The sequence below is a fragment of the Sylvia atricapilla genome, chromosome 9 (assembly GCF_009819655.1).
Source record: "Sylvia atricapilla isolate bSylAtr1 chromosome 9, bSylAtr1.pri, whole genome shotgun sequence".
Lineage (NCBI taxonomy): Eukaryota > Metazoa > Chordata > Aves > Passeriformes > Sylviidae > Sylvia > Sylvia atricapilla.
In genome coordinates, this window is record NC_089148.1 from 27,161,981 (window position 1) to 27,187,716 (window position 25,736).

Genomic DNA, 25,736 nt, shown 5'->3' on the forward strand with positions numbered 1-25,736 from the left:
TCTACTTTTAGAGAGTCACGTTAGAGTCAGAACTTTTTAAGGTAATTATTTGCCAAGGAGAAGCTAGGTCAGAAAATTTGTTTGAAAATCACCTCGCTTATCAGCTTCTATTGCCAGGAATTCAGAGTAACAGCTGCTTTTGTTAGGCTAAGGACAGGTATGAAGAAAAGATCTAAGATATTAAGGGAGAGAGCAGAGAAAGAAACAAGGAAAAGCACCAAATCAGTCACCAACTAATAAATGCTCTTTACAGTTCTGCACTTTGATCATTGACAAGTCAAATACTTTCTTTAATTTTTCTGCTGACTTTTAACTTCCAAAGTTTCTGACTGACTGTGGATTGAGAATACTGACAGTCATTCAATTCAGAGGCTTTACATCGATGCATAAAAACCTGCATTAAGAAAACTGTATCATTTTGCTTCTGCTGACAGATGGGTCTTATAGAGCTACTCGACCCCAACTCTGACAAAGAATGAAAGAGATTCATGAAAAAAAAAAAAAAAAAAGGAAAGAACTCAAAGGGAAACCCAAGAATGTTTCATTTCTAGGTTTCTGGTTCAAACTTAGGTCACAGTAATAGCTACTGAATGTGTGATTTAATAACTGCACTTGCTGGTGGCATATAGATATATATACATATATATAAACTGGGCAGTGCTGGGGCATGAAATGGTGTTTTCAGTGAACTGATGCCTACTCTAAAACTGCCATCCTGGCATTATTTCTCAAGCACTAAATGGGTTTAAAACTAAGCTTCCCCATAACTCTGGAGGCTATTTTCTAAGTTAAATGTATGGTGCACCAAGTCAACTTCTTAAAATATGTCTATTAGTAGTAATCACATCCTAAACACAAAACAGTATTCTAGCTTCAGCCTGATGTAAGATATATTTAAGAAAATAAGGTCTTGGAACACAAGAAATGTACTTCAGGACACAAAGGAAAATAAAATATATTAATATTCTGATTCCTACAGGTCATACACTGCCAGCAATTTATTTGCTTATATTTTAAGCTCAAGTCCCCTGGCCATCACGGGTTTGCTATGCAGCTGCATAGTTTGTGGTGGGCAAGTCACCAGCTCTGCTCCACGTGACAGGCTGGCATCCCCTGAGCCACCCTGGGTGACAGATTTACTCTGCCCTGATATTAAGACCAGACCACAGAAATTTCTGCACAGAGCTCACTTTATCCCACTGGAAGGATGGGAGTCACACAAGTGACAACAACAACAGAGAGAGAACGAGGACTTTGGGGTTGTGCTGAGCTCACCCACCCACGGATGGTTTTGGTAACCTGTCGACTGGCAGCTGAAGAATTCTGGCTTAGGACACACAAAACACTTCCATGAATGCCCCACTGAACATGCACCTCATCACTTATTGCCAAGGCTATGCCACAGAGAGCTGGAAAATTCAATCCCTGTATTAATTACCTCCCAGACAAAACTCTCAGCGCAACCTAAAACTAGGAGACACAAATGGATTCCTGGGGATTACTGTTACCTCTTACTCCAAGGAGCAACCTGTGTGAGAAGGGCAGCAAAATGTGAATGACACACACGCAGAACTATTTCTAATTTTCTGAATTCTCCATAAAACATTAACTGGTCTACAAAGCAGAGGCCAAACCAGGTATGTGATTAATGTGCAATAAAGAAACCACACTCCCAGGGCAACTTGATTGCTTCATCTCTGAAAAGATTTCAGGTGAGTTATACATTGGGACTATATACTGTACCCCAGCTCTATATCTAACAAGAATTAATTTGAGTAAAACTTCACCCAGTTTATTAAACATTTGCACAGTTAGATTTTTTTTTCAAGGCTGAATAAGGAAAGGTATTTGAAAAAAAAATTAAAACTTATGATTTTTAATAAAAGAATAAGTCGAGTCATGACAATATTAGTTACTCAGCTTTTACCGAGTTTATATTTATTGGTATAAAGAGGAATTAATCTAGACCAGAAGTAGTTTATATTTACTGGTATAAAGATAAATTCACCTAGAGAAGGAGAAGATGAGGAAGATACCAGCTCTTAAAAGTTAGAACACATCAATTAAAAGGTTGTTTAAAACTGACAACGACAAAAAATCACATTTAGCAAAAAAAAACCCAAAAAAACCCACCCGTATTTCACTCCACTGTATTTTAAAAATGGGACAGATCAGGCAGGGAAGAAAGAGGTCAGAGACTGCACTTGTATGAGCAGCTTTTCTGGAGATCTGCCATTAAAACCAGTTTGAAGCTGCATTTGTGAGAAAAGCTTCTGCCAGTGGATGCTCTGGGGCTGGACTAACTCACTGCTGTGACCCCCTGCACCTCCTGAGGCCCATTTTCAGGCAGCAGCCAGGCCCAGCCTCTCCATCTGAGCTGGCTCTGGGGATTTTTTCCAATGGGCTGCATCAATTTTCAGCCCAAGGTATGTTTGGCATTAGAATGTCTTAGGGTACAGCCACATGAATAAATTATTATTGGGCAAACTTTGGAGGTCAGTTGCCCAGCAAAACCACCTCTACTCATCATCTCTGTGTGGTGTATGGTGTGACAGATCCCAGGGACCTGGCACATTCCACAGGAAACCAGGGCCAGGAGTGCTGCTGGGGAGTTGCTGACACGGTACAAATACACACTGTAGATTATTCAGCTCATTTCTTCATCTGCCCCTACTCTTATTTCACGATCGCACAAAAGGATTTTTAAAATCTTAGTTTTGCCTTTTTTTTTTTTTTTAATACCAGTCTTATGAAAGAAGCAAGCTGGCAATGATATCAGCTTTAAACATTAACCAGCCAAGCTGGAGCTGGACAACTGATATTTGTTTTAAGTAGAACAATATATAACTTTTCACATTATAAAATCCTGCCATTTTCCCAAGGGGAGAATAGAGAGCAAGACTTGTACCTACCTCTCCTACTGTAAACTTTTGACTTTGTCTCTTTGCACTCAAACCTTTAAATTCAAAAGCAGAATAGAAAACCGAGGTGGGGGGAAAAGAAATTCATGCTGGAAGCATAAAATGCTCTTCATTTTGTTTTCCTTACTATAAACTAAGTAAAAAATGGTGAGATTTTCATAAAAGAGAAGCTGAGAGGGCCATGTCTGAACGTGTTCCTCAAGTCCTGTTCCAGTTCTTTGCTGAATTTTACCTGTTCTTTGCAGAAGATGGGAGCTGTAATGGGACACGAGCATTTGGAAGTTGGCCACTTAAAGCACAAGCTGGAAGAGGAGCATGACTTAATTATAGCTATATCAGAAGCATTAATTAACCAGCTTACCAGGCCGCCTGTAGCCACTTTGAGAGGAACAATTAGAGAGGGGAAATATAAAAATCAGTGCTGTGGAATAGACACAAAGTTCTCAACCTTCTATGAGATCTTCTGCCAGCAATCTCCTGACCAGGACTTTCCCCAGCCACTGTGAGCAGCAGACTCCCAGCTTTCCACTCATGTGGGCGCAGTTCACCCAGGAAACACCAAAAATCCTTGAGCCATATCTGTGAATCGGGGTCACAAACCCCACACATGAGGGAAGAGAGGAACACCTTGGGAAGCTGGATCCTGTCAGAAAGAGGCAAGTCCTGGATCAGCTGGGATCCAACAATCGACTGAAAAATGTCATAACCCAAAAAGGCTCAGGTGTCCATGTTTTCTTTGTAGACCAATGGCGCTGTTTGCTTTGTAGAATGAAGGGTTTCATCAGGCACTGTCAGATGGCTGAGAGATCAGACTCAAGAACAGGGAACCATTCCCAGAGAGGGGCTGGAGAAGGGAAATCAAAGTTCTGCATCAGCACAAGGAGAACCCAGGAGGGTCTCAGGAGCAGTGTCACATTATCAGGTCACTCAGAGCCATTGATGAGAGGCGTCTCCAGGAGAACAGACAAGTCTAAGTACAGCATCTGCCTCTGGAACTGTCCCTGGACATCGAAAACACAATCCTGGTGTCCTCCATAGAAAGTCTGAACCCCTGTGAAGTTTGTGTTCCTTGTGTGTGAGGTTAAGCTCCTGATTATTCCAGGAAGCAAACCTGGAATTAAGCCTGGGGCGACTTGAAAGTTTCAGCTCTGGAAGAAGTTAAAGGGGATTGAATGCAGGGGTGATCATTCCAGACTCAGCCAACATCCACCATTTCCTTCTGCCTAAATCTGAGATGCAAGAACTTCAAAAGTCTTGTCAGGGACCCTGATTGAACACTCAGCTTTGCAGCAAACCCTTTAAATTAGATTAATTTTGACTGTTCCAAGTTTAAATGTTCACATCCATTTACTTCTGCTTTTTATCAGTATCCATTAACACTAAGCTTATTTATGTTTCAGCTTGGGAAAGTACACGATGGACACACAGTAGCCTATGATCCTTTTCTTTGTATTCCCAAAGGTCAAGGTTTCTTTCAGAAATTGGTAAAAAAAGACCTTTAATCTACTAAATTGTTTTCAAAATCCAAAACAGGAAAAAAAAAAAAAAAGCCCATGTTTGTGATGGATTCAGACGCTTTTTTGCTAAGCACTTAAGCACTAACAGTTCTGCATTGATTTATTTTATTGTTTTATTTAGTGAAATGTCTGGATACAGATATACACATTAACCTTTTTTTTTTTTTTAACTCATATTTACTGTGTCGCCTTACTTGAAAAGGGAACTACAAGTGCTTTGATAAATGGGCTGAGAGGTTGTCTGGTTACCCCACGGCTTCTCCTTGTGTCCTTGCTGAAATGCTGTTCTGGACCCTTCTGCAGCAGTGCTGCTCTGTGACTCACTGCAGTTACTTCTGTGCCTCTCAAAACAATAGTTCACTGGGGATCCAGGGCCTCAAGTGAGCTACAGCCATTTATTCCACCCATTTATTTTTACTTCTCCTCCAGTGATAGATATTCGCTGTCACAAAATGCCAGTTTGTGTGAAGATTATAAATCTTCCAGCGCAGCCATTTTAATTCTGCACTTGATAACACTACAATTTGCTGCCATGGAAAGTCAAATCCCTTAAAGCTCATCACACTGTGAACTAACTCTTCTCACGTATAAAAAAATAAAGACCTATCCCAAAAGCCATATATAACCTGTTGTTAACAGTGGGCAGTAACAAGTGTCTCAGGGAAGATCATAGAAATAGAGGAAATATACAATAATTTACACAAAAACGCCCTCCCAGCCTCCAGTGAGATGAAGTTCAAGCAAATTTCTGTTCTTACTTTCAACCAACACAAGGAACCAAGTCTTCAGAAGTGACTGATACTGCAAACAACCCCCAGTTTTCATGAACAAAAGCTCCATTCGTGCAGTAGAAAATAAATTCACTATAATGACAAGTTAGAGACCAGTGCAAGTCTCTTACAAGAACATTGGAGTTTTTTAAGCCTCAGAATTATTCCTGTAACTCATAGCCCTCCAACCTTCAGTTCTGGTTCCTAAACAAACATGTCTCAGATATTAGTTGCAGCAGAATCTTATTTTAGGAGACTACTGAGACCTCATCCCAAACGGAAAGGTTGGGAATCGTTCACATGGAACAGCTACGCCACAAATTGCAAAACAAACTCTGCCCCTCCCTGGCACTTGAGAAGAGCCCTCCAAGACCCCCAGCCAAGCTCTGAGGGTTCCCAGGCAGACCCAGTCCTTGTCACTGTGGCTGGATGCTCTTCCCACACACCTTTCTTATTTATTTATTGCATAATATATTTCATTGTAGAGATTTTCCTTTTTCCCCATTATCCAAGTACCAACAACAGTATCATGCCTGCAGTTCAACAAATCCTCTGCAATACCCCGGAGCTGGAAGCAGATTCACATTATGTGGGACATGCATTCACACACTATTTAAAACATTTTTTTTTAAACATTTGAATAACTAAATGGATAAATCCTGAGGAACCTTACCCAGTGTTTATTCTGCCCTTACTTACTGAGACAAATTCCCAAGGACAGAGTAAACAGTGAGAGAGAACCTCAGGCCTTCACCCACAGCTATAAACAATGAACTCAGCATAAACTGTGATTCCCAGCTGACATTGGGAAAAAAGCAGCTAATGCTTCTCCCCACTTTGCTTCCAGAGGGATTATATGAGAAGAGATTTACTTTCTCCCTAAAAGAAACTTGTCCCATCCAAGATATTGCCCCATTCACAGCTGGAACAGCAACAAGGAAATCAGATGAAGAACTACTGATTCATGAGACGATGAACAGAACTGGAAATGGAGGGGAAAAGTCATAATAAGAGGCCTGGTGCCCAAAGACTGACAGAATTTGCTTGAGTGGGGGAACTGCCTTGCATTGGAAAGATGTTTGTCTGCACAGCTTCAGCCTCGTGCTCGTAGTGCCAGTGAGGGAACTAAGGAAAGGCAATAATCTGACAGAATCACAGAGCAAACCAACTCACTAAACAAAACATGGGATTTTGACCTCAACTTTCACAATCCTCACTGCAAATAAGCCTAATTCCAAAATTTTAAAACTTAAGCTGTTTTTTTATACAATTACTGTATTCCCTTAAAAATTCCATTTCATCGTTCCAGGGCCCAGACACCATCCAAGAGACGACCAAGAATATCCCTTATCATATCTCATTTAATTTATATTTTAGTCATTCTTTTACAGTCATTGCAAGAAAAAGAGCAGAAAATTGAGTCCTTTTTGTTCTCCCTGAGATCTAGACACACAGAGCAAGCAGGCTGTTCAATAAATCCATGCCTACTCACAAAAACAAGAGAGACAAGGGATCTGGAAAGGTCACTTATTATACATTTGTGTGCTTGTGACCTGAGAAAAATCCCCTATGCAGTTCTCCTTGGAGCACAACACTCCTGGAAGACAGTTAGGGTTGCTCAAGGCTTTGGGCTTCAGGCCAATCCATCCTTCTGGGTGTAGAGAGGAGTGATCAGATTTGGTTACCCTGCAGCCTCCATGGGAGTGTTGCACCTGTCAGACCCGACAGCATCACTCTGAAGAGCACAGGAAAGGAAAACCAAAAGTCTTCTGTTACAATGAAAGGCTGCTGCTGGACTTCAGTGAACAACAATTAGAATATTGCTACTTGAACAACAAATCAAAAGTAAGTTGCTTTGTCCTGTCCCCTACAAAGGAGTGATGTTGTCACATGGACAGCAGTGAAGGAAGACATGCATTTAACTTACCCAGGATCACATAATACAGAATGCAACCTCCCTCCTACCACAAAAGAAGCAAATTCCCCAAGTCCTATTAAAATACACAGCTGTTACAGTTAAGAAATGAAGGTGTAAGGTGGGTTGAGGGCTTGATCTAATAACAGGTAACCCTCAATCCCACATTGCTTTAAGCAGAGGGGCCCAAACTCTGCAGCCCAATGTTTCCAGCAGCCAGACCAGCTAAATCTTTGTAGTGTCAACATAAGAATGTAAGAAGCTCAGTCTCTCTTGCTCACCCTTCCTAAGGCAGAACTTGGGGAAAGGAGTGAAGAGCAGGAGAGGAGCCCTGTTAGCACAGAGACCTGGAAAGCCCAGCTACAGAAACTGCAGAAACAGTCATGGTTTGGGTTGGAAAGGACTTTAGAGATCATCCACTTCCACCCCCTGCCATGGGCAGGGAGAACTTCCACTGTCTCAGGTTGCTCCAAGCCCCATCCAGCCTGGCCTTGGACATTTCCAGGGATGGGGCAGCCACAGCTGCTCTGGGCTCTGAAGGCTCAGTACCCTAAATCCAACACCCTGATCCTCTGTGTCACACGGGCAGCTTGCAGTGAACCCCAGCGTGGAAAGCACTGTGTGTGTTGGAATTTTCAAAGCTCCCACTGATGCCAGTGAGCTGCCTCTCGAGTATCAGCCTTCATGGTTCTCCAAGCAGAGCACTTTTCAAAGCCTTCTCTCTGTCCACATCTATTATTCGAGTCTTTGAACTCAACTGATCTGCTCACAAAAGGCAAGGAGAGTTGAATGTACAGTTTTGTGGGAATGTTACTGTGCATTATCTAGTTTATGTACAATAGAGATTAAATTACTTTCAGCTACGTTCCCCTGCATAGGTTGATTACCAGCAAAGCACTGGGGTGCAAAACTTTGATGTCTCTGGACTGGCACATGCTAAATAGGAACATCCCATTCTCCCCGTCACCAAGGCATACCTGAGCTTTGAATTATGCCAGGCCAGGAACAAAGGAATCTTGCTCATAACAAAAACCTTTAATAACTCGCTGAGAAAGGCTCCCTTTCATCTCTGCCAAGCTTTAGGAAAGGCTGGGAGGCAAGCAGAAATAAACATTGTACAGACTCACCACTGCTGGCTCTAAAGTAAACTCTCCAACTTCCTATTTACATTTCAAGATCTTAAGCTTTGTGGTTTACTAGTTCTGCAAGTAAGTGCTTTGGGTTTTGGAGGCTGCCTGCACATGATCTCCCACCACTACTGAAGTCTTCCTAGCTTTTATTAATATAATAGGGAGGTCAGAAAAGCAACAATCTTTTATATGCCCTGCTAGCAGAAATATTTTGCTTCTTGCTTTTTTAAAAACAAAACAAAGCAAGCAAAGCATACAGCAGCAAATTAATGCCAGCAATGGGGATATTACAGTTGTGTTTGTTTCTTTTTGAAAGTGAGGATGCTGGAACATGGAACAGGAGAGTTTCATTAAAAAAGGGTGTGGAGGAGTTCTTTGAGGGACAAGTAAAAGAAGGTGGCAATTTTACGGATTTAGAACCCTTTTAAGGCCACTGGCTGAAGAGGCACCAAAAGAGGCTCTGTGACCTTTTCTACACGAGCCTAAATCTGTGTGCACCAAGGACGGGCAACCTGCAACAACAGTTGTGAAGTAAATGTGGTTTTCATTTCATGCAGCCTTTCCCTAAATGTAAAACATCTTCATTAGCCGGGAAGTCAGCACTGTGACTGCTGCCAAACGCGATATGGAAGCAGCAGAGCTGTGCCGAATGAGGACAGAGGAGGGAGAGGCTCCCGGTTCCTTCTCCACCCCAAAGGCTCTGGGGCTCAGTGCGGAGCATTAGATAGATATTCGCTGTCACAAATAAGCAGAGCAGGCTTCACAGGGGGCAGGAACATTCAAAAATCAGGAGGACAGGCGCTTATCAATTCCATAAAGCTCCCACAACAGATCATTTCCCAAACTCGCCCGGGCTGTCCCCAGCCTCACTAGGTTCGCTTTTGGTTTTATATTTTTTTTTCCCCTCCTGCATTCCTGCTCCACTTCTCCCTCTCGCCTGACCCTCCCCAAAACCCCGCTCCTTTCCCTGGGCAGGAGAAGGACAGATCGCTGCCTGTGCCGGGGCTGGCAGGGGCTGTCCCCTGTCCCCTCGGGGGCTGCAGAGGACGTGGGGACTCCAGCGCTGCCACCCGCCGGAGCTTTTCCCTGGTCACTGCTGGGAGCGCGGTGACACCTCCAAAGGCTGTGCTGTAACAACGTGGCGTGCTCCGCAGAGGACACTGCTATCAGAGCCAAAACACACTGAATGCACTTGCTGGTCCGGCTCCCACTGAGAGCAGAGATGAGCAGAGAACACTCGGAGCCAGCGCGGCTCTGCCGTCTCCTCTCCAGGGTGTACTGCAAAGGACACGTACTGTGCATGCTCTGGGGCTGGAAACGTGCTTAACACTCGGTTTGTGTGAACAAAGCTGGCAGCTCGGGCGGATATTGTGGAGCAAAGGAGCTCCATTGTGTTCGCCAGTCATCACGAGAATCAAATGAACAAATTTAGAATAAGCAAATTGGGCTGGAGTTCCTTCAGCAGAAAACACTCAAAGGCTGGTCAGGCTTAGTGAGAGTATGGGATTTTCTTCCTGAGATAATCCATAGTAAACGTTGGGACAGCAAAATGATCTCTTCATTTTGGCGTTCATGGAGTTGTTGCTCTGTCTTTTAGATCATGTATTAAATTTGAAGAGGTAGAAGATAAATTACTTGTGCCTCTCCAATTAGAAAAAAAAAATTACTAAATGATACAGTTCAAACCACAGGCACATTATCACCCAGGGAAAAATGAATAGTGCACCAAGCCAGGTGAGTCCATTCCCAATGCCAAGAGTCACAGAAGTAACAAAAGCAGATGCAAAAGAAGAGATTGCATCAAAACTTGAGAGATTCCTTGACAATCACCCCCAAAAGAGGTGTTGAATACAGAAAACTGATAAAGAAGGAATGACTGAAGAACACAGACCATAGCACCCAATGAAGACAGAAAAAAAAATAATAATAATAGCAACTCTAGAGAGAAGGAAACGCAAACCTTGTGCATTTGGGACTCAAAATACCAGCAAATTCAGATTCTCCCCACCAATAAGCTAAAATTAGGCCAGACCCTGTTCCCACTGGAAGCTGCCCTGCCTACTTTCTTCAGCTGGGAATCACAAAAGGTGTTGAACCAAGAACAACGAATATTTTCATGATGGTACAACTCTGCCCTGCAAAAGCACTCTTGTGTCCAGGACTGGGACATGGGAATACAGAAATCTGTGCCTGAAAACCTCCTGATCACATAAAGGCTTCAGAAGAAAAAGCATTTTTGAAACCTTTAAAATCCCCCATAAAACCCCAAGACACTGGCAGGGAGACAGGCTTTTAGGGAAACCAACTACCTTATTCCCAGAAGTTGGGACATGTCTGTTAGACCCATGCAAACTACAAGTTAGGAATAACAGGCAAAGCTCCTGTTTCAGTGCCTCAAACCTGCTGGGATTTTGCTGGGGAAAAAACACTCACACATTTTGTGCAGTCACCATGGCTACACAGGGAAAAGCTCCCAAAGTTCCAGAGCCAAGTGTTGGTGCTGGAGCTCAGAGCCTGCAAAGCAGGATGGCAGCCCACCCAGGAAAAGTCAGGGAATACCCTTGGGCACACAGATCAGAGCTGAAGGGGTAAATCCCAGCCCCAAAACAAGGGGACAATCCTTCACCAGTGAAAGAACAGTTTATTTGCCATGCCAAATGCAAATTCTGCCCATGTCTTTTGCTAGGGCAAAGGAGGCAGCAGAGAATCATGTAAAATGCATAACTGTCCAAAAATATTCTGAAAACCATCTTTTCTTTTCTTTTTCCTCATGGATAATGGATGAGCCCTGAGGTGGCAGTGACTTTCAGCAACCAACAGCTCAGACCTGGGCTGGGGTCAATAACCTAATTACAACGTGCATTTTGCTGCTTTCATGAGCTATTCAACAGAAACAAAAAAAAATTCTTTGTGTGCATTTGGTTACCCCAAACTGCCAGTGGTTAATTCCAAAAAGCGTATCCTCGCTTAAAAATGGCAGTTCCACCACAAATTAAACTATTATAGCCATGAGTAAAATTAGGTCCCACATTTGTACTTTCTAAAATATCAAAGGCATGATTAGCAAAGTCTTTTGTTTAAGATCTCTGGAGTCCTGGAGGTAATGAAAACTGGGTCAAGGAGCAGTTTCTCTGCAAGTTTGAAGTAAATGCTGTGTTCAAGCATTACCTGCTCCTGTGACTCATGGAGTACTCGGTCTAGAGAATGGAACTACTGTACCAACACACAGATACCAGAGCAGTTCCCCTGACCAGAGGAGGAGGAGGAGGAAGGGATGGAAAGGAAAGGCATTGCAGATGATTTTGAACAGTTTCCTGTTACGGCCCCTTAAAAGAAACCCAGCCCTCCTTTCCCCCTGCTTTCTGTTTGCTGGATTTCTCCTGACAGTTGGCTCCTTCTTCTGCCAGAACCACAACAAAGGACGGCCTTGAGTTTCCACACAGGCCATTTTCTCCCGCTCTCCTCTCTGATCATCTCACAAAGGTATTATTGTTGCTGGCTCACTGGGGCTCGGTGCACCTGAGGCACATCAAAGGCACTTTTTAATGCCCGCCTGACCACACAGGTCTCTCTCCCACTGCATTAAATTAAACTCGATGATTAATCTCTGCAGCCCTCAGGGTCCCTTGGTGCACACGGAGAGAGAAAAATATATATTTCTATCAAAACACAAGTATAATATACTTTCGTTTTATGGCCCTAATTAAAAAAAGGAACAGCTAATTTTGGCCAAATGCAGCTGCATATAGGTCTCATTAAAACACAAATACAACTGCTCTGTGTGCTCCACTTCATGCAGCCTGGGCAGGTAATAGATAAAAGAACAGAAAACTAAAAAATCCTTCCACAGATTAGATCCAGAGAAGTTTAGAATTTACTTATTGTCTGCCGGCTAGACAATAAGTTATACCCCTCCCTGTGCAGATGAGTGAAGGCAGGCAGTTAAGGAAATGATTATAAAATGCTGAGTAGGTAGATTTAAGTAAAAATCTACTTAAATTTGGCAAAAACTGCACAAGCAGTTCCTGAGTTTGAACTGAAGTGATTAAGAGCCTTAAAAGGTTCTGCCTCGTGCAGTCTGTGTTCAGCTTTGGGGTTGCTTTGATGACAGAACATCAACACGGATTTTATCCCATCCCATTTGCTTCATTAGCATATTTAATGGGGCCACAACTCTCCTGGTTGTGCAGAGTGCACACAAAACGTGTTAATATTGGTGTGCCGTGCTCCAGTTTGGGAAGCCAAACAATCCACTGCTGTGAACTGGCTGTATGTTAGAACTTACCAATGTACAAACATCAAAAATGACTAAATAACCACACACGTGTCCTCCTCCAGGGCTGGTTGTACTAAAGGAACGAGCCAGAGCCAGCTGGCCCACTGCCAGCTACCCAACACTGCCCTTAGACCTTTGGGGGAAGCTGCCTGTGAGCTCCTCAGCTCACTGCAGTCCAGCACTACGTCTCCATGAACTCATTTTAACAATTTCAACTAACTCAGCTAAATGAGACAGGTTAGGAAGAGTTCACTCAAACAGCTTCTACTGAAAGGGCAGAAACCTCCATCAGGAAAGCTGGAAATAATGAAAGCAGAGGCAGGGCTCGGAGGGTGAGCTCTTCCCCCAAGGTGCCCCACCTGCACTGTGACAGACACACAGGTACCAGTGGAATTTTATTTCCAAGACAGAGCAAGCCAAGAGTCGTGGAGTTTGAAGCTTGAAACTTTTGTTTTGTTTTGGAAGGAACCAAAATATGTTCCAGTTGGTCTGCGGGACTTAAGCTCAATGCTCTGCTTCACAATAGTGGGATTATTCACGTCTTTAAATTCAATCACGTGCTAAAATGCTTTGCTGAACGACAATCCATGTGACAAGATCACGATTTATTCATGCTCAAGATCACTGTGAATTCATGCTCTTACTACAGAGACAACTTATTGCTAAGCCTGATGTTTTATTATCAGCCTCTTTTCTTTTTCTCTCCTGGAGCTTTCTCCAGAAAGCATGTCAGTCCTCTCCAACACCTCTGGCACTCCCATTTGCCATTTGCTCCTTTTGGAAAAATCCAAGTTCTAATCATTCTAAATTTAAGACCAAAATGAGTTTTAAATAAAAAATGTGGCAGAAAAAGGGTACTTATCTAAATGGAATGCTCTCAGACTCATACATTTTAAAATGGTATAAATTTCAAAAGCAGACACTAAATTTTAATTGCAATCTCAGAGAAAGCTTTTGTATTAATTCACCGAGAAAAAAAATTAGCAGAGTGAAAACTGCTTATTGGGGGCTTTTCTTTCTTTTTAGTCATGATACGTCTCATAATTCTGTACACCATGGCAATTTTCAGAGGGAGAAGGATTTATATTGATTAAGGGAGGAGGTGGGGGAGCAGGGCTGTGACTGGAGACGGGCACTCCTTCTCCAAAGACACTTTTCTGTAACACATTAGTGACAGGCCTGTCACAGATAACTCAGGCTCAGGCTTTGGCTCAGATTTCAGGCTGCTCTTTAAGCCACTCTGGCATCGTGGTTTTTACTTTCCATGTCATTTTTCAGTATTGATTTCTACTACTATTAAAGTTCTTGCTTCATAGCAAATGCACGGTAATTTATAATTAATATCCAAAAGGTAAAGATAGAGTTACCAGAAAAAAAAAAAATTCAAGGAAAAAAGAACGGGGTGAGAAGGACAAAGGTCAATTTTCCCTTCAAAAACGTAAGTTAGTAAATTCTGCACAAATTAGGATGACACATACAACCTACCCCCATGTGGCACGAAGATGTTCCACAGATCATAGCGACTCGGGATGTAATGGGCTGGTTCTCACATGGAAGGTTATGTCCTTTCACATCTGCTCCAATTACTCCTATTAAAGAAAAATTAAAATTCTCTGTTAAAGAGGAGCGAGCCACCCTGCACCAAACAGACCTCTTCTGCACTCAGATAATTGCTGAGTGTCTCACACCGCTGCCACAAATCAAGAAAGTCTAATTAGCCAATAAAGGAAATAATTTTAGCTATCCGATTCTTTACTCTAGATATAAGGACCCAAGATGATTTCTTCTAAATGCATGTCTATCATCATGATTTTTAAGTGTTACTTTACCTAGAAAGTGTCATTTTACCTGACATTTATTCTCTTAGGTAGCTCCCTGACATGAAGAATGAAAGTGCCCCGCTGTGCTGGCAGGCTGCAGATGTGTTTATTTGTTCACAGTTTATCATGGATGATGTGTTTTGTCAGGGGATGAGCTGGAGAAAGGAGTAACTTGGCAGGAGACTGGAAGGCTGCCAGCTTTGTTGTCTTCACTGCTGCTGCTGTTCTGTCCACGTCAGGACCATCTAAAAGCCAGATTATTCCTCCCCTTCGAGGAACTGAGCTTGGCTCTGAGGAGCCTGTGCCTGCAGGACAGCTCGGGATGGAGCACAACAGCACCAAGCAGCCTGCAGCAGAAAATACACCCGGGGGATGGCAGGGAGGAGCCAGGCACACCTACAGCTGAGCCTCACAAGACATCCCACCCTGCCTTTCCACCGTGTCATTCTGGTTTAGCCTGCAGGGTATTTTCTTTACATATATCTGCCCTCTTCAACTCTCCTTTTGCTCCTGCTGTCATTTGTGTGATCAAAATATTTTCATTTTTGCTGTCCTTTTTACTAAGTTTCCACATCATTTCTGACAGATTTATTACCCTTCCCAGGTTCAAGAAGGATGAGTTCCACTGTAAATCCTCCCACTTCAGGGGAGCCTACAGAGGGAATCTGCCCTCTCCTCCTGCTCTCCCAGGCTGCATCCTGGCACTACTGCACACAGCAAAATGCAGCAGCCAACATGTAACATTCTTATATTGGACTCTTTTTTTCCTCAAAAATCGCCTTTCAGCTGGCAAACTGGTCACCAGACTGTGCATTTGCATCTGCAAAGCTCAATTTGGAGACCAGTATGTCAATGATAAAGAAAAATCCCCTTCCCCTCCCTGTGGAAGGATCAGGAAAACATTTGCTGGACGTTGTGAAAGATGCCAAGTGTCAGAGCTGGTTCTTATCCTACATTTCATTAACAGCCTCTTGTTTAGATCACGACTGCAATGCCCTGTTATCAAATGAGTCTGGTGGGGTTTATCTTACTGGGATCACCACGGTCATCCTGGTATTACCATGGTTGGAAGTCATCGAAATAATCAGAAAATTAAGTGCTAAAATATTAAAGTCTTAAAAAAAAATCCATCCTCGTGTCCCTTTAACTAAACTGACTTATAACTATGAAGTGGCACAGCTGTCATAAAGGAAGTTAGGAACAACAAAAAGCTAAAAGTAAGGCTTCTACTTCATGCCTTATTTTATCACTGCTCCAACATGATGAATGCATATTAAGAATTTTGGACAGTGTTGTCTGGAAGGCAAATTCCTGTACTAAGCAAGGCTGTATTAGAACTTCTTCAGTTAAAAATACTGTTCACACTTGATTAGGAAGAAATCTATTAAACTAAATAGTCAGCATATGCTGCAAATATATTTTCATAAACAATATAAGACCGGAAAGATCTTTTTAATTGCTAAGAAAATATGCATTCTGCAAAACAGGAATTATGGCCCTTTTTGGAATTGCAGTCAGTGGCTTCACCAGTGTTTAGAACTGTTAGAGTCTTCCTATTTTTGATTAATTAAAGTCAGACAGCAAATAAGTCTGGAATATTGGCTAATAGTTATATAATTGCTCTTATAAGTCACTTTCACCTTTAGCTTAGGTGGAATTTTTCATAGTCTGAGGCAGACTCAAAAGCAGAGGCTGAGAACAAGAAGTTCTGTGCACCACACAGAACAGAGGAGAGATTTTTAGGAAGGCAAGCAGTGCTCAGCAATGTGTTCTGGATCTCTTCCACAGTGACATGGTATTTTAGACACTGCACCACAAATCATCTCCTTTTGTTGAAACAACGCTGATGCCTTTTGAAAAGGTAAATGTAAACAGTGCTTTTATGAGGCCAGTCCCACAAGCCTGGCCTCCCATCCTCACAGTTTTATCTGTACTCTCCCTGAAATTAGTACAGTAGGTCAAAATGCAAGATTATAACTTCTTGGCTCTTGGATCCTCACTCTTCCGTAAGAGGTATCAGATGGACTGATTCAGGAGTCACACACGAGCTCCTCAAACATACACACTAAACAATTCTTTACCTTCTTGTGCTCAAAGCTTTGAAGTTTTCATAAACTTCAGGAACCTGCTCGGCCAAACCACGCTTCACATCCAGCCAAAAGCAGACCTGAGCTGCATCAAAAGTTATCAGCACTGAGAACAGGCTGTCCACCGTGTCATTCTGGTTTAGCCTGCAGGGTATTTTCTTTACATATATCTGCACTCTTCAACTCTCCTTTTGCTCCTGCTGTCATTTGTGTGATCGAAACATTTTCATTTTTGCTGTCCTTTCTACTAAGTTTCCACATCATTTCTGATAGATTTATTACCCTTCCCAGGTTCAAGAAGGATGAGTTCCACTGTAAATCCTCCTCTTGTCCCAGCCTGCACTGAGCCCTGGTGTGATCATGCAGGTTCTCCCACTATCTCCCAGACTCTTCCCCCTCTCTCTAACAACCACCTGTGTGTTGTTTTTCTCCTCCTGGCAATCATTTCAGGAGCCTGCTGCTGTTTGTGGTGCCATCTGGGAAAACATATTCAGATTAGCAGAGTGTCTCTATCCACTGAAGCCCTTTCCTGAGGGATGCCAGTAGCTGAGTGTTTCTAATGTCAGCTTCTGCACAGAACCCTCTATCAAGGAACAGGCAGTTGCTCTTTATTATTTTTTAAATTCAATTGACTTTAGCACATGGAAGAATGGGCATTTTTGTGCTCTGGATCCATAAAGATGCCAATTAAACAAGGACCTTCCACTGCCACTTTCAAATGCTCTCTGACAACTCAGTTTTGCAGCAAGTTCATTCTTTCAGGTCAGATTATTACTGCATTCTTTTCCAAGAGCACAGACTTACCAGGGTGCACAGTTTTAAACACATTTTTGTGCAATTAGGATACTGACAGGTATTTTTAAGTCAGTCACAACACACCTACAAATATGACACTGAAGCTCAGTCTTCTTTTTTTGCAGACACATCTACCTCTAATCCTTTCCAGGTAGCAAGAAAAGCAATCCCCATGATTATTTAACCTCACCAAAAGCAAAATAAAGGGATTTAAACACTGAAAAAGTTCCAGGCCACAGTTTCTAGAAGGACAAATGAGATTTAAAACAGCACGAAATATTTAAAACAAAACTGGTAGTTTATCACCTAATCATATTTCAGTTAGATCTAGAAAAAAAAATCCTCTGATGAGCAATAGATTTCCATTAAAGAGTACTGTTTCAATAACACTGAAACTTCCTGAGGTAAGACTGTTTTCTAAACCAGCAAACTAAAAAACCCTCAATTTCCTGCTGAAAAAGTTACACTGAATCTCTCTGTTATTGACTGTATTTGGATAAGGCCAAACAGCATATTAAGAAAATGCACTTTTGGGGCCTCATTAAATGTATTTCAGAAAAGATGAACCTGGGCTAAACATCAGAATATTGTGCTGGAAAAGAAAAAAAAAATTCAAAGCATCAGACCTTAAAGCTTTGAATCATGAATCACTTCTAAAGCTACTAAGAATCCTAACTATGAGCAAGCCTCAAACAGGAGGCTTCTCAGAATGGTTGGGTTTTTTTCTGTTTGTTTGTGTTTTTTGGGGGGTATTTTTTGTTTGTTTGTTTTTGGGGGGTTTTGGGGGGGGATTTTGGGGTTTTTTTGTTGCCTATCCCCGAAGCTTTGAGCAGCAGAAGATGCAAATTCTCAGCATGCTGGCATTCCAACACCATGGTATTTCAACCAAATTGGAACTGGCAGAAATTAACAATTTCCAAATCAAGCTGAAAAGTTACACAACAGTGATACACCCCAGATTTGCAGTACTAATAGTTATTGTGATGATTTGGGGTGGTTTGTTTTTTGTTTGTTTGTTTTTTTTTTCTTTTTTTTAAGAACAGCATCAGAGCAAACGGCTGGATAAAAACAATCTGTGCCAAAAAAAAAAAAAAAAAAAATGGCTTTTCCGAAATGAACTCAACAATTCCTGTCTCCAAGAAGAGTAAACCCAGGAGTGAGTACCTAGTCCTCCGGCATGGGCATCGATGAGAGAGGCTGCCACTGCAATCCCTTCGGGGAGACCCAGATCTCTGGCAGCTTCTGGTGTCAGACCTTTCCCAACAGCCTCTCCAGGAGACAAGACGTGGTTTCCTGGGCACACAGACACGAGACAAAAACCAAACACCTGTCAATTCACCAAACAGAAAAAAACCAAACGTGTGGGTTATGGCAAGAGCTCCCTTCCTCTCCCTCCAGTTAAGCCTCGTATCCATAAAACAAAGAAGTGCACCAAAGAACTCCGTGTGATGGAGTGTGTTTCATTATCTGCCTGCAGATTAAAGACAACCAGATCAGCCCGTCCCATGGCCATTCAGAAGTTCAAAAGCATTCAATATCCTATCCAGCCACAGAGAGAGATTTCACCACAAGCAATTAAACCCTGCTTTGGCGTCTCTCCAGGAGGTAGGAAGTGCAGAAATCCCAGGTTCTCGTGGAAGGTGCAGCCTGCAGCATTCTCTGGGCATGGAAGGAGACTCAGCTCCGTCTTTGCTCGCAGATGAACACTGCACCTGTTGCACAAGGAATGCACAAGGAACTGGCCAATTTTTTCTTTTTATTTTTTCCATTTCCATCCTTTCCAGCAGTTCTAGGAATAAGGTGGCTATAGCAACAGAAACTCTGAAAAAGAAACTGGCTTAAACAGCAAATTCCTCCAGTTGCAGCTGTATTTCCTCACAGACTTAAGTAATCCCTTTCTGAGCCTTCTCTGGCCTGTGCAGTGTGAAGAAGACAAGAACACAACCCTGCCCTGCCACAGGGGAGCTCACAGGCATAACACACACCCAACTTTGTCTGAGTTTAGAAGAACAAATCTAGATTCTTTCAAGTACCAGGATTTAGGGACACCCCTGAGAGCCTCCTCTCAGCTTCCCACATCTGCAGCAGTGAGACTGAGCTCCTGGGATTGCACACATTTCCGTATTTATCCAAAAGTTTGGGGGGGAGAGGCAGAAAGCTCAGTGGGAGTTCCCACAGACCTCCCTGCCAATGCCAGGGCTTGCAGTACCTACCTGGAGTGTTTTCTAAACTCAACAAACCTGGGCAGAGTTGGCAAAACTTCTCTTTAAATTAAACAAGACTATTTTCACAGTCAGTTTTGTTGAGAATGTTACACCTGAAGCATGTTCTGATATGTAGAAAGGACATAAAACATCCTCCACAACAGACATTAATTAAGAGGAGTAGCATATCATAAAATATCAGGAATACACTAATTCCCATGAGCATAAACTTCTAAAAATGCGTTTATAGAACCTGTTTGATAAAAAGGTTATCATATTAAATTCGCAGGTCTTCAATTTTAGATATCACTTAGATCTTTGCTGTAAATTATGTTGGTTCTTCAGTTTTAGACGCTACATTCTCCTTCTGCCCACTTCCTGATGGATGCAGTGTATGGGGATTTTGGGATCAGCACACACAGCTTCACAGTTGCTCATTTCTCCAAGAGTTTCTGCTCTGTTGACAGCCAGATATCTCTGCCCCAGAAATTCCAGGCTGAACCTCATACTGGAAATTTAAAACAAGTCTGTGTAGCCAGAACTGTTGCACTCATTGTATTTATATTCTATATTCAATATTGGGGGCAGTAAGCAAACCTCGTCATTAAACTTTATACAGAAGGACATGAGAACATTAAATCACCGCGCCACAGGAAAAAAAAAATGGATTTTATTATTTCTGCATTTTATTAGTTACTTATTGTGAAGTCAAAACATTGTCCTGGCTTTTTCAAGAAATACATGTTTTGCATTTTTCCCCAATAAGCTGGAGTGCAGGACGTCCCTCTTTAAGAGACCTTTGTATTAACATTTCTGGGTTTTTAAGACATTGGAGAAAAATACCAAAGCTGTCTGCTTCTCCTGACATTCAAAGACCCTGCAGGTGGAAGGAAGTTCAAAAGAGTTCATGCAGCTAAACCCACATCTTTTTCTTCAACATCAATTGCCTGACCTGAAAGCAAAACCACGGTGTACATGCAGCATGAGATGAAATTAATCTGAAATATTACCTCTTTCCAGGCATGCCATTCCATGGTTGGCTAGTTTATATCAGTCATACCAGTCAAACGTTTCAGTGGGTAATTATTATGTAGTTATACTCCGTTTTAGAGATCAGGGCTGCTATCAGACCAAATCTTTTCCTACCAGCTTCTCAATTACTGTATTTCTAGTTACTAAGCACTAAGGGAACAATTTCAGAGATAAAGATAATCCTCCCCTCTACAGCAGCACAAGAAAATGACCCTCTAGTTCCTTTGGTGCTGGTTATTTATCAGAATGACCACTGCCACCCCCATGGGCATGAAGTGTGTGAGGACCTGCAGGGTCATTTGGAGAGGCTGCATCATCACCTTGTATTTGAAATAAAATAATTAACAGCAGTCTGCTCCATGTGTTTTAAAAGTCAAAGCATGCCTGAACAAAAAATATTCCTTGACTGAAAGCACTTCCCAACAAGTGGGAAGGAAGAGCAGTCCGAAGTCACCAATGCAGGGATTGCAAAGGGGAGCTCCTGGGTCATGCAGCAGCCAGGGAATGCAGGACAGAGAAACTGAGTGCACAAGGAGAGGATTCTCCCTCTGCCCCTCTCCTGCACCTCCCAGATCCAGGAAAGCTCTGCCAGGCCCAGAGGAAACGTCCCCAAGGAGCTTTGTGAAAGGGAGAAGGAGCAGGCTCTGCATGGGCACTCGTTCTGCCATCAGGAATTCGGAAGTCCCCTGCACAAGAGTAAGTCAGTGTGGGATGGACAGAGCCTTCACCCAACCACATGGGCACAGACCTGGGGAGGGAATGATCATTCTCACAGCTATGAGATATGATCATTCTCACAGGCCAATCTTCACCAAAACAAAACTCAGCTAAGCATCAGCATGCTTAGAATGTGTAAGGGTAAAGCTGTTAAATGATAAAATAAGCAAACACAAAAAGCAACCAATAAGGACGCACAATTAAAAAGTGAAGTTTTTGGCACAGATTGTGTTCCAGTCCTAGACCGGGAGGGAGCAAAACACAGCAGCTTTAGAAACCCTGGGGCAGCTACTCTGAGCATAAAGGTATTCTACAGCTCCACACAGCACCCGGCAGCAGGAGCTGCCTCCCTTAAATCCGACCTGTCGGGGGGAAAGAAGCTGTGGGAGGAGAGGGAAGGAGGGAAAAGAGGGGAAAAGAGGGAAAGGAAGGAAGGAGGGAAAAGAGGGAACGAGGGAAAAGAGAGAAGGAGAGAAGGAGGGAAGGAGGGAAAAGGAGGGAAAGGAAGGAAGGAAGGAAGTAGGGAAAGGAGGGAAGGAGAGAAAAGAGGGAAGGAGGGAAGGAGAGAAGGAGAGAAGGAGGGAAAGAGGGAACGAGGGAAAAGAGAGAAGGAGGGAAGGAGGGAAAAGAGGGGAAAAGAGGGAAAGGAAGGAAGGAAGGAAGGAAGTAGGGAAAGGAGGGGAAGGAGGGAAGGAGAGAAAAGAGGGAAGGAGGGAAGGAGGGAAAAGAGAGAAGGAGGGAAGGAGGGAAAGAGGGAAGGAGGGGAAAGAGGGAACGAGAGAAAAGAGAGAAGGAGAGAAGGAGAGAAGGAGGGAAGGAGGGAAGGAGGGAGAGGTGCCTGCACACAGGCGCGCAGTGAGAGCAGGACGGGCGCTGCATAAAGGAGGCACTGAAAGGCCCGAGACTCCTCAAGGCTCCTGCCAAAGTAAATGTATAGAGTCTTTTGTTTACAGTAGTCTCCTGTGCAAGTCATTTACCTTTGCTATAATGACTTCCAAAATTAGAGCTACCCAAACAAACCCAGAATGGCTGAAGCTGGAGGACTTTCTGTTTCACTAATGCACTGCCTTAATCCACAGCCTTTCATTTGGGACGAGACAGGCGATTTCCAGCTATTTTTTCCCCCCTATAAAGCAGCGAGTTTACAAAAGGAAAAAGCTGTCTGAATCTCTTCCTTCTCTTTTATCCTTCTTCGAAGACTGATGTTAGAGTTTGCTGTGATGGAGCTTTGTTTAAAGAATTTATGTGCTACCAAAGACCCTCCACCTTTTTAGGTGCTTCCCACAGGAACCAGCTATTTACCAGACACAACACACGAGGCAGATAATTCCTCTTCAGTCAACTTTAGTGATCCAAATTCACTGTGTATTGGCTCACTAATATTTAACAGAACGAGGTACTTCAGGATGCAGCTCCTTCTCAAACAACAAAGCCGGGAGCAGCTGACTCCAGCACAGCTTTTCATCCATCCCGCAGAACGGGGCTGCAATTCGTGTATTTGGCTGTACAAGGGCATAAAAATATCAAAGGAAAAACGATTCAAAGGAGATGTCCCTTCACTGAGACCCAAACAAACCCGGATCTGGATATAACAATCCCTTGCCCAAATCCCAGCAGCCTCAGAAAGAAACACAGCCCAAGGGTACAGCCCGTCCTCGCTTCACAAACTGAACAATTAAACTGCTTTCTGATTTAAAAGGTGACACAGAAAACAGATATTCTGTTAATTAAGTGATAGAGAACGTGCACTGAAGAAGTTATCTGGTTAAACAAACAGGGCTGAATAGAAAACAGGACCTTAGTTAAAAAAGAAGCACTGTCCATCCAAATGTAATCAGAAATGTAAGGGATTCCCCCTCTACATGTTAATTACAAAGCATGCAGATCATGTCCGTTTTTCTGTGTTTCATAGTAATTCTCACCATGCCAAAAGTCTGGGATGTGCAGGGAATCTCCATAAACAATATACATTGTCCCAACCTGATCTCACTCACATTATCAAATATCCCTCTCAGTTACAGACAATCCTCACATTTAACTGAGATGTGTATGGCTGATTTTTCTAGTTTTTACCTCAGCTGAGTGGCCAAAATAGCACTAAGATCAGAAAGAAGCAGAATAATGATGCTGACTGTAAAATTATAATACTAATTTTTATTTTTTTTTCCTTAGGACTGAATGCGTGGCGGTTAAAAGATGTTAGGAACAGTGAGATTTGGGGCTTTTTTTAACCTCCAAATAACCTCCATAAAACTTCCTGGTCGGCAGTTAAAGCCTTCAGAATTTTCATGGAGGAAAACCAAAACAAATTGCGGCGTTACGCGCCAGCTTCTTTAAAAGTGAGGAAAACGGTTAAACAAAAAATCACTTTGGCTTTCTTCAGCTCAAAATTCATCTCTGTCTACACGAGCTGCCACAGTAGCTCGAGGCAAATCTAATTTGGGGCTTTTCCATCCCACTCTCCCCGAGAGCCTTTGGCTGAACTACATCTCGACTACCTAACGTGTGAATACTTCAGGCAGGCGCATTGGGCTGCTAAACACTGGCAAAATCACATCAGGCAGATCCTGGTTCATTGAGCTGAGCACAAAATTGGTCAGCAAACCGGAGGTGTGCCGACTTCCACAAAGATTGCTTGGCCTTTTTGGCCCAAGGAATGGGAGCTACTCCGTGGAGAAATGATAAGCTTTCCTGGTGAAAGGTCAAAAGGAAAAAAAAGAAATTCTGCATCGCTGGGTCAACAGGCACCTTGTGATGGCTGGGACTGAGTTTTCTTTGCTAGACTGCAGTGAAACAGTGCAGAATGAATGTGTCCTGCTGTTTGTGGTTCACTGCTCACTGCCGAACTGTTCCTGGGTATAAAACACAGATATTTGGGCTTACTAAAGCTGTAGAACGCAATATCTTGATTTCTTAGTGAGTAATTAGAGGGAATGTATTTACATTCATATTTAGCTACCTGAGCTCAAGTTTTTGCGTGCAGACAATAATTTCACTAGGCTGGTAATTGACATTTCTGTCTGTCTTTACAGCACAATATTCCTCAGAGTCTCTCTGGATAGAAAAATCAGTGCACATGGCAGAACCACTGCTCTACTTTCAGAGTTACTCTGCTCTGGTACAGTATATTATTGAGACTGAAAGGCAATTTAGCTTGTATTAATTATGGATTATTATGACTTAACAGATTTTTCTTTAACTAGATGTTTTTTAACAACTTACATGATAACAACTCCTCTTAGAATATATAATTACCCCTTTTTCCAAACTGAAATAAATGCCAGACCAAAAATAATCTCATCAGTTACTGAAAGGACACTTTTAAATCTTTCAGCCAAGTTTATTCCCCACCAGGTTCACACAGTATCCAGTTTTAATATCCATATTGAGGAGATACAGATGCAGTGTAAACTAAAAAAGTTCAGAAATCAGCCACAAAAACAATTACAAGGATTGAGAAGTATGACAGTTCACCCAAGAGTTTTGGGGGGAAACCTCAGTGTTTTCCTTGATCATAGGAAATTTGAGTCTGTGCAGGTCAAGCGTGTCCCTGCGGTCTGCCAGGCAGGAGGAGGAAGTTAAATCAGATGAAAAATCAAGTGTGTTCTTTAATTAATTCATTAATTTTGAGGCATGACAGCAACTAACAATCAACAGCCTTTCACTCTGAAGTGGGCTCTCCATCACAGGAAATTATAAAATCAAGATTGGTTCTAAGATACCAATTTTCAACTACTGAAACATTAATTTTAAGGAGTCCAACAGCCTCTGACTTGGAGGAAGTCAGCAAATTGTTTGATATATTCCTTCTGAATTTGTGAATCCTGACTCATAAAGCAGAGAGCACTGTTTTAAAAGTTATCTCAGCAGGAGGCTGAAGCCAAAAAAAAAAAAAAAAAAAAGATGATGAATAACAAATGGAGATGAGGGAAGAGGAATAGTCAGGTAAAAAGAAGGAATGACCCAGAACTATTCTGAGAAATGTCCCTTTTTTCTTTTCTTTTTTTTTAGAACAGGATGAAAAATAAGGAAGGAGGATAATATCACCGAGATTTAAATACTGAACAATTACAACAGGCCCAAGTCTACTCAAAGCTTCTATGAAATTTAAAACCAGAAAGTCAATGAAAAGGGTCCCAGAAAGTTCCCAAGGCCCCAGTGTTGCCAGAGAAGAAGCAAATATGATTTCCCAGGCAGGCAGAATCCAAGACCAGAACTCTATGAGTGGACAGGGGAATGTTTCTTTATTACCATTTATTAAAAGATCTAAATTAAATGGGTTTTCTAAGCTATGAGGGACGGAGGGACAGCACACAGTACTCCTCACTTCTTAGAGCAGAGAGGAGGAGAAGTGGAAAGGATGATGATAAGCTGATGATAAACAGGGTGAAGGATTCTTCCTTTCCTGGTGGAAGAGGAATGGAAAATGTCACCCAGGAAACATCCTGCAGAAACTTGAGCCACTCGAGTTCAGCTCAGCCTGCTCAAGAGCAGTCACTGGAAAGAGGAAGAGTATCTGGGACTAGACAGCAAGGAGAAGGCTTGGAGGTGG

At 42.5% G+C, this 25,736-nt stretch overlaps 1 protein-coding gene across 3 annotated transcripts in view; it reads right to left on the reverse strand.

Annotated features, from left to right (window-relative positions):
* The window catches only part of FGGY (FGGY carbohydrate kinase domain containing), a 120,973-nt gene that overhangs the window by 51,098 nt on the left and 44,139 nt on the right, over nucleotides 1-25,736 (reverse strand). For 2 of the 3 annotated variants that reach the window (XM_066325408.1, XM_066325410.1), the window contains 2 exons: nucleotides 18,396-18,524; nucleotides 14,015-14,118 (listed from right to left, as the gene is read on the reverse strand). In XM_066325408.1, the coding sequence (XP_066181505.1) occupies nucleotides 14,015-14,118; nucleotides 18,396-18,524 (233 nt within the window). The remainder of the gene's footprint in view (nucleotides 1-14,014; nucleotides 14,119-18,395; nucleotides 18,525-25,736) is intronic. The other variant, XM_066325409.1, reaches the window with a different exon arrangement.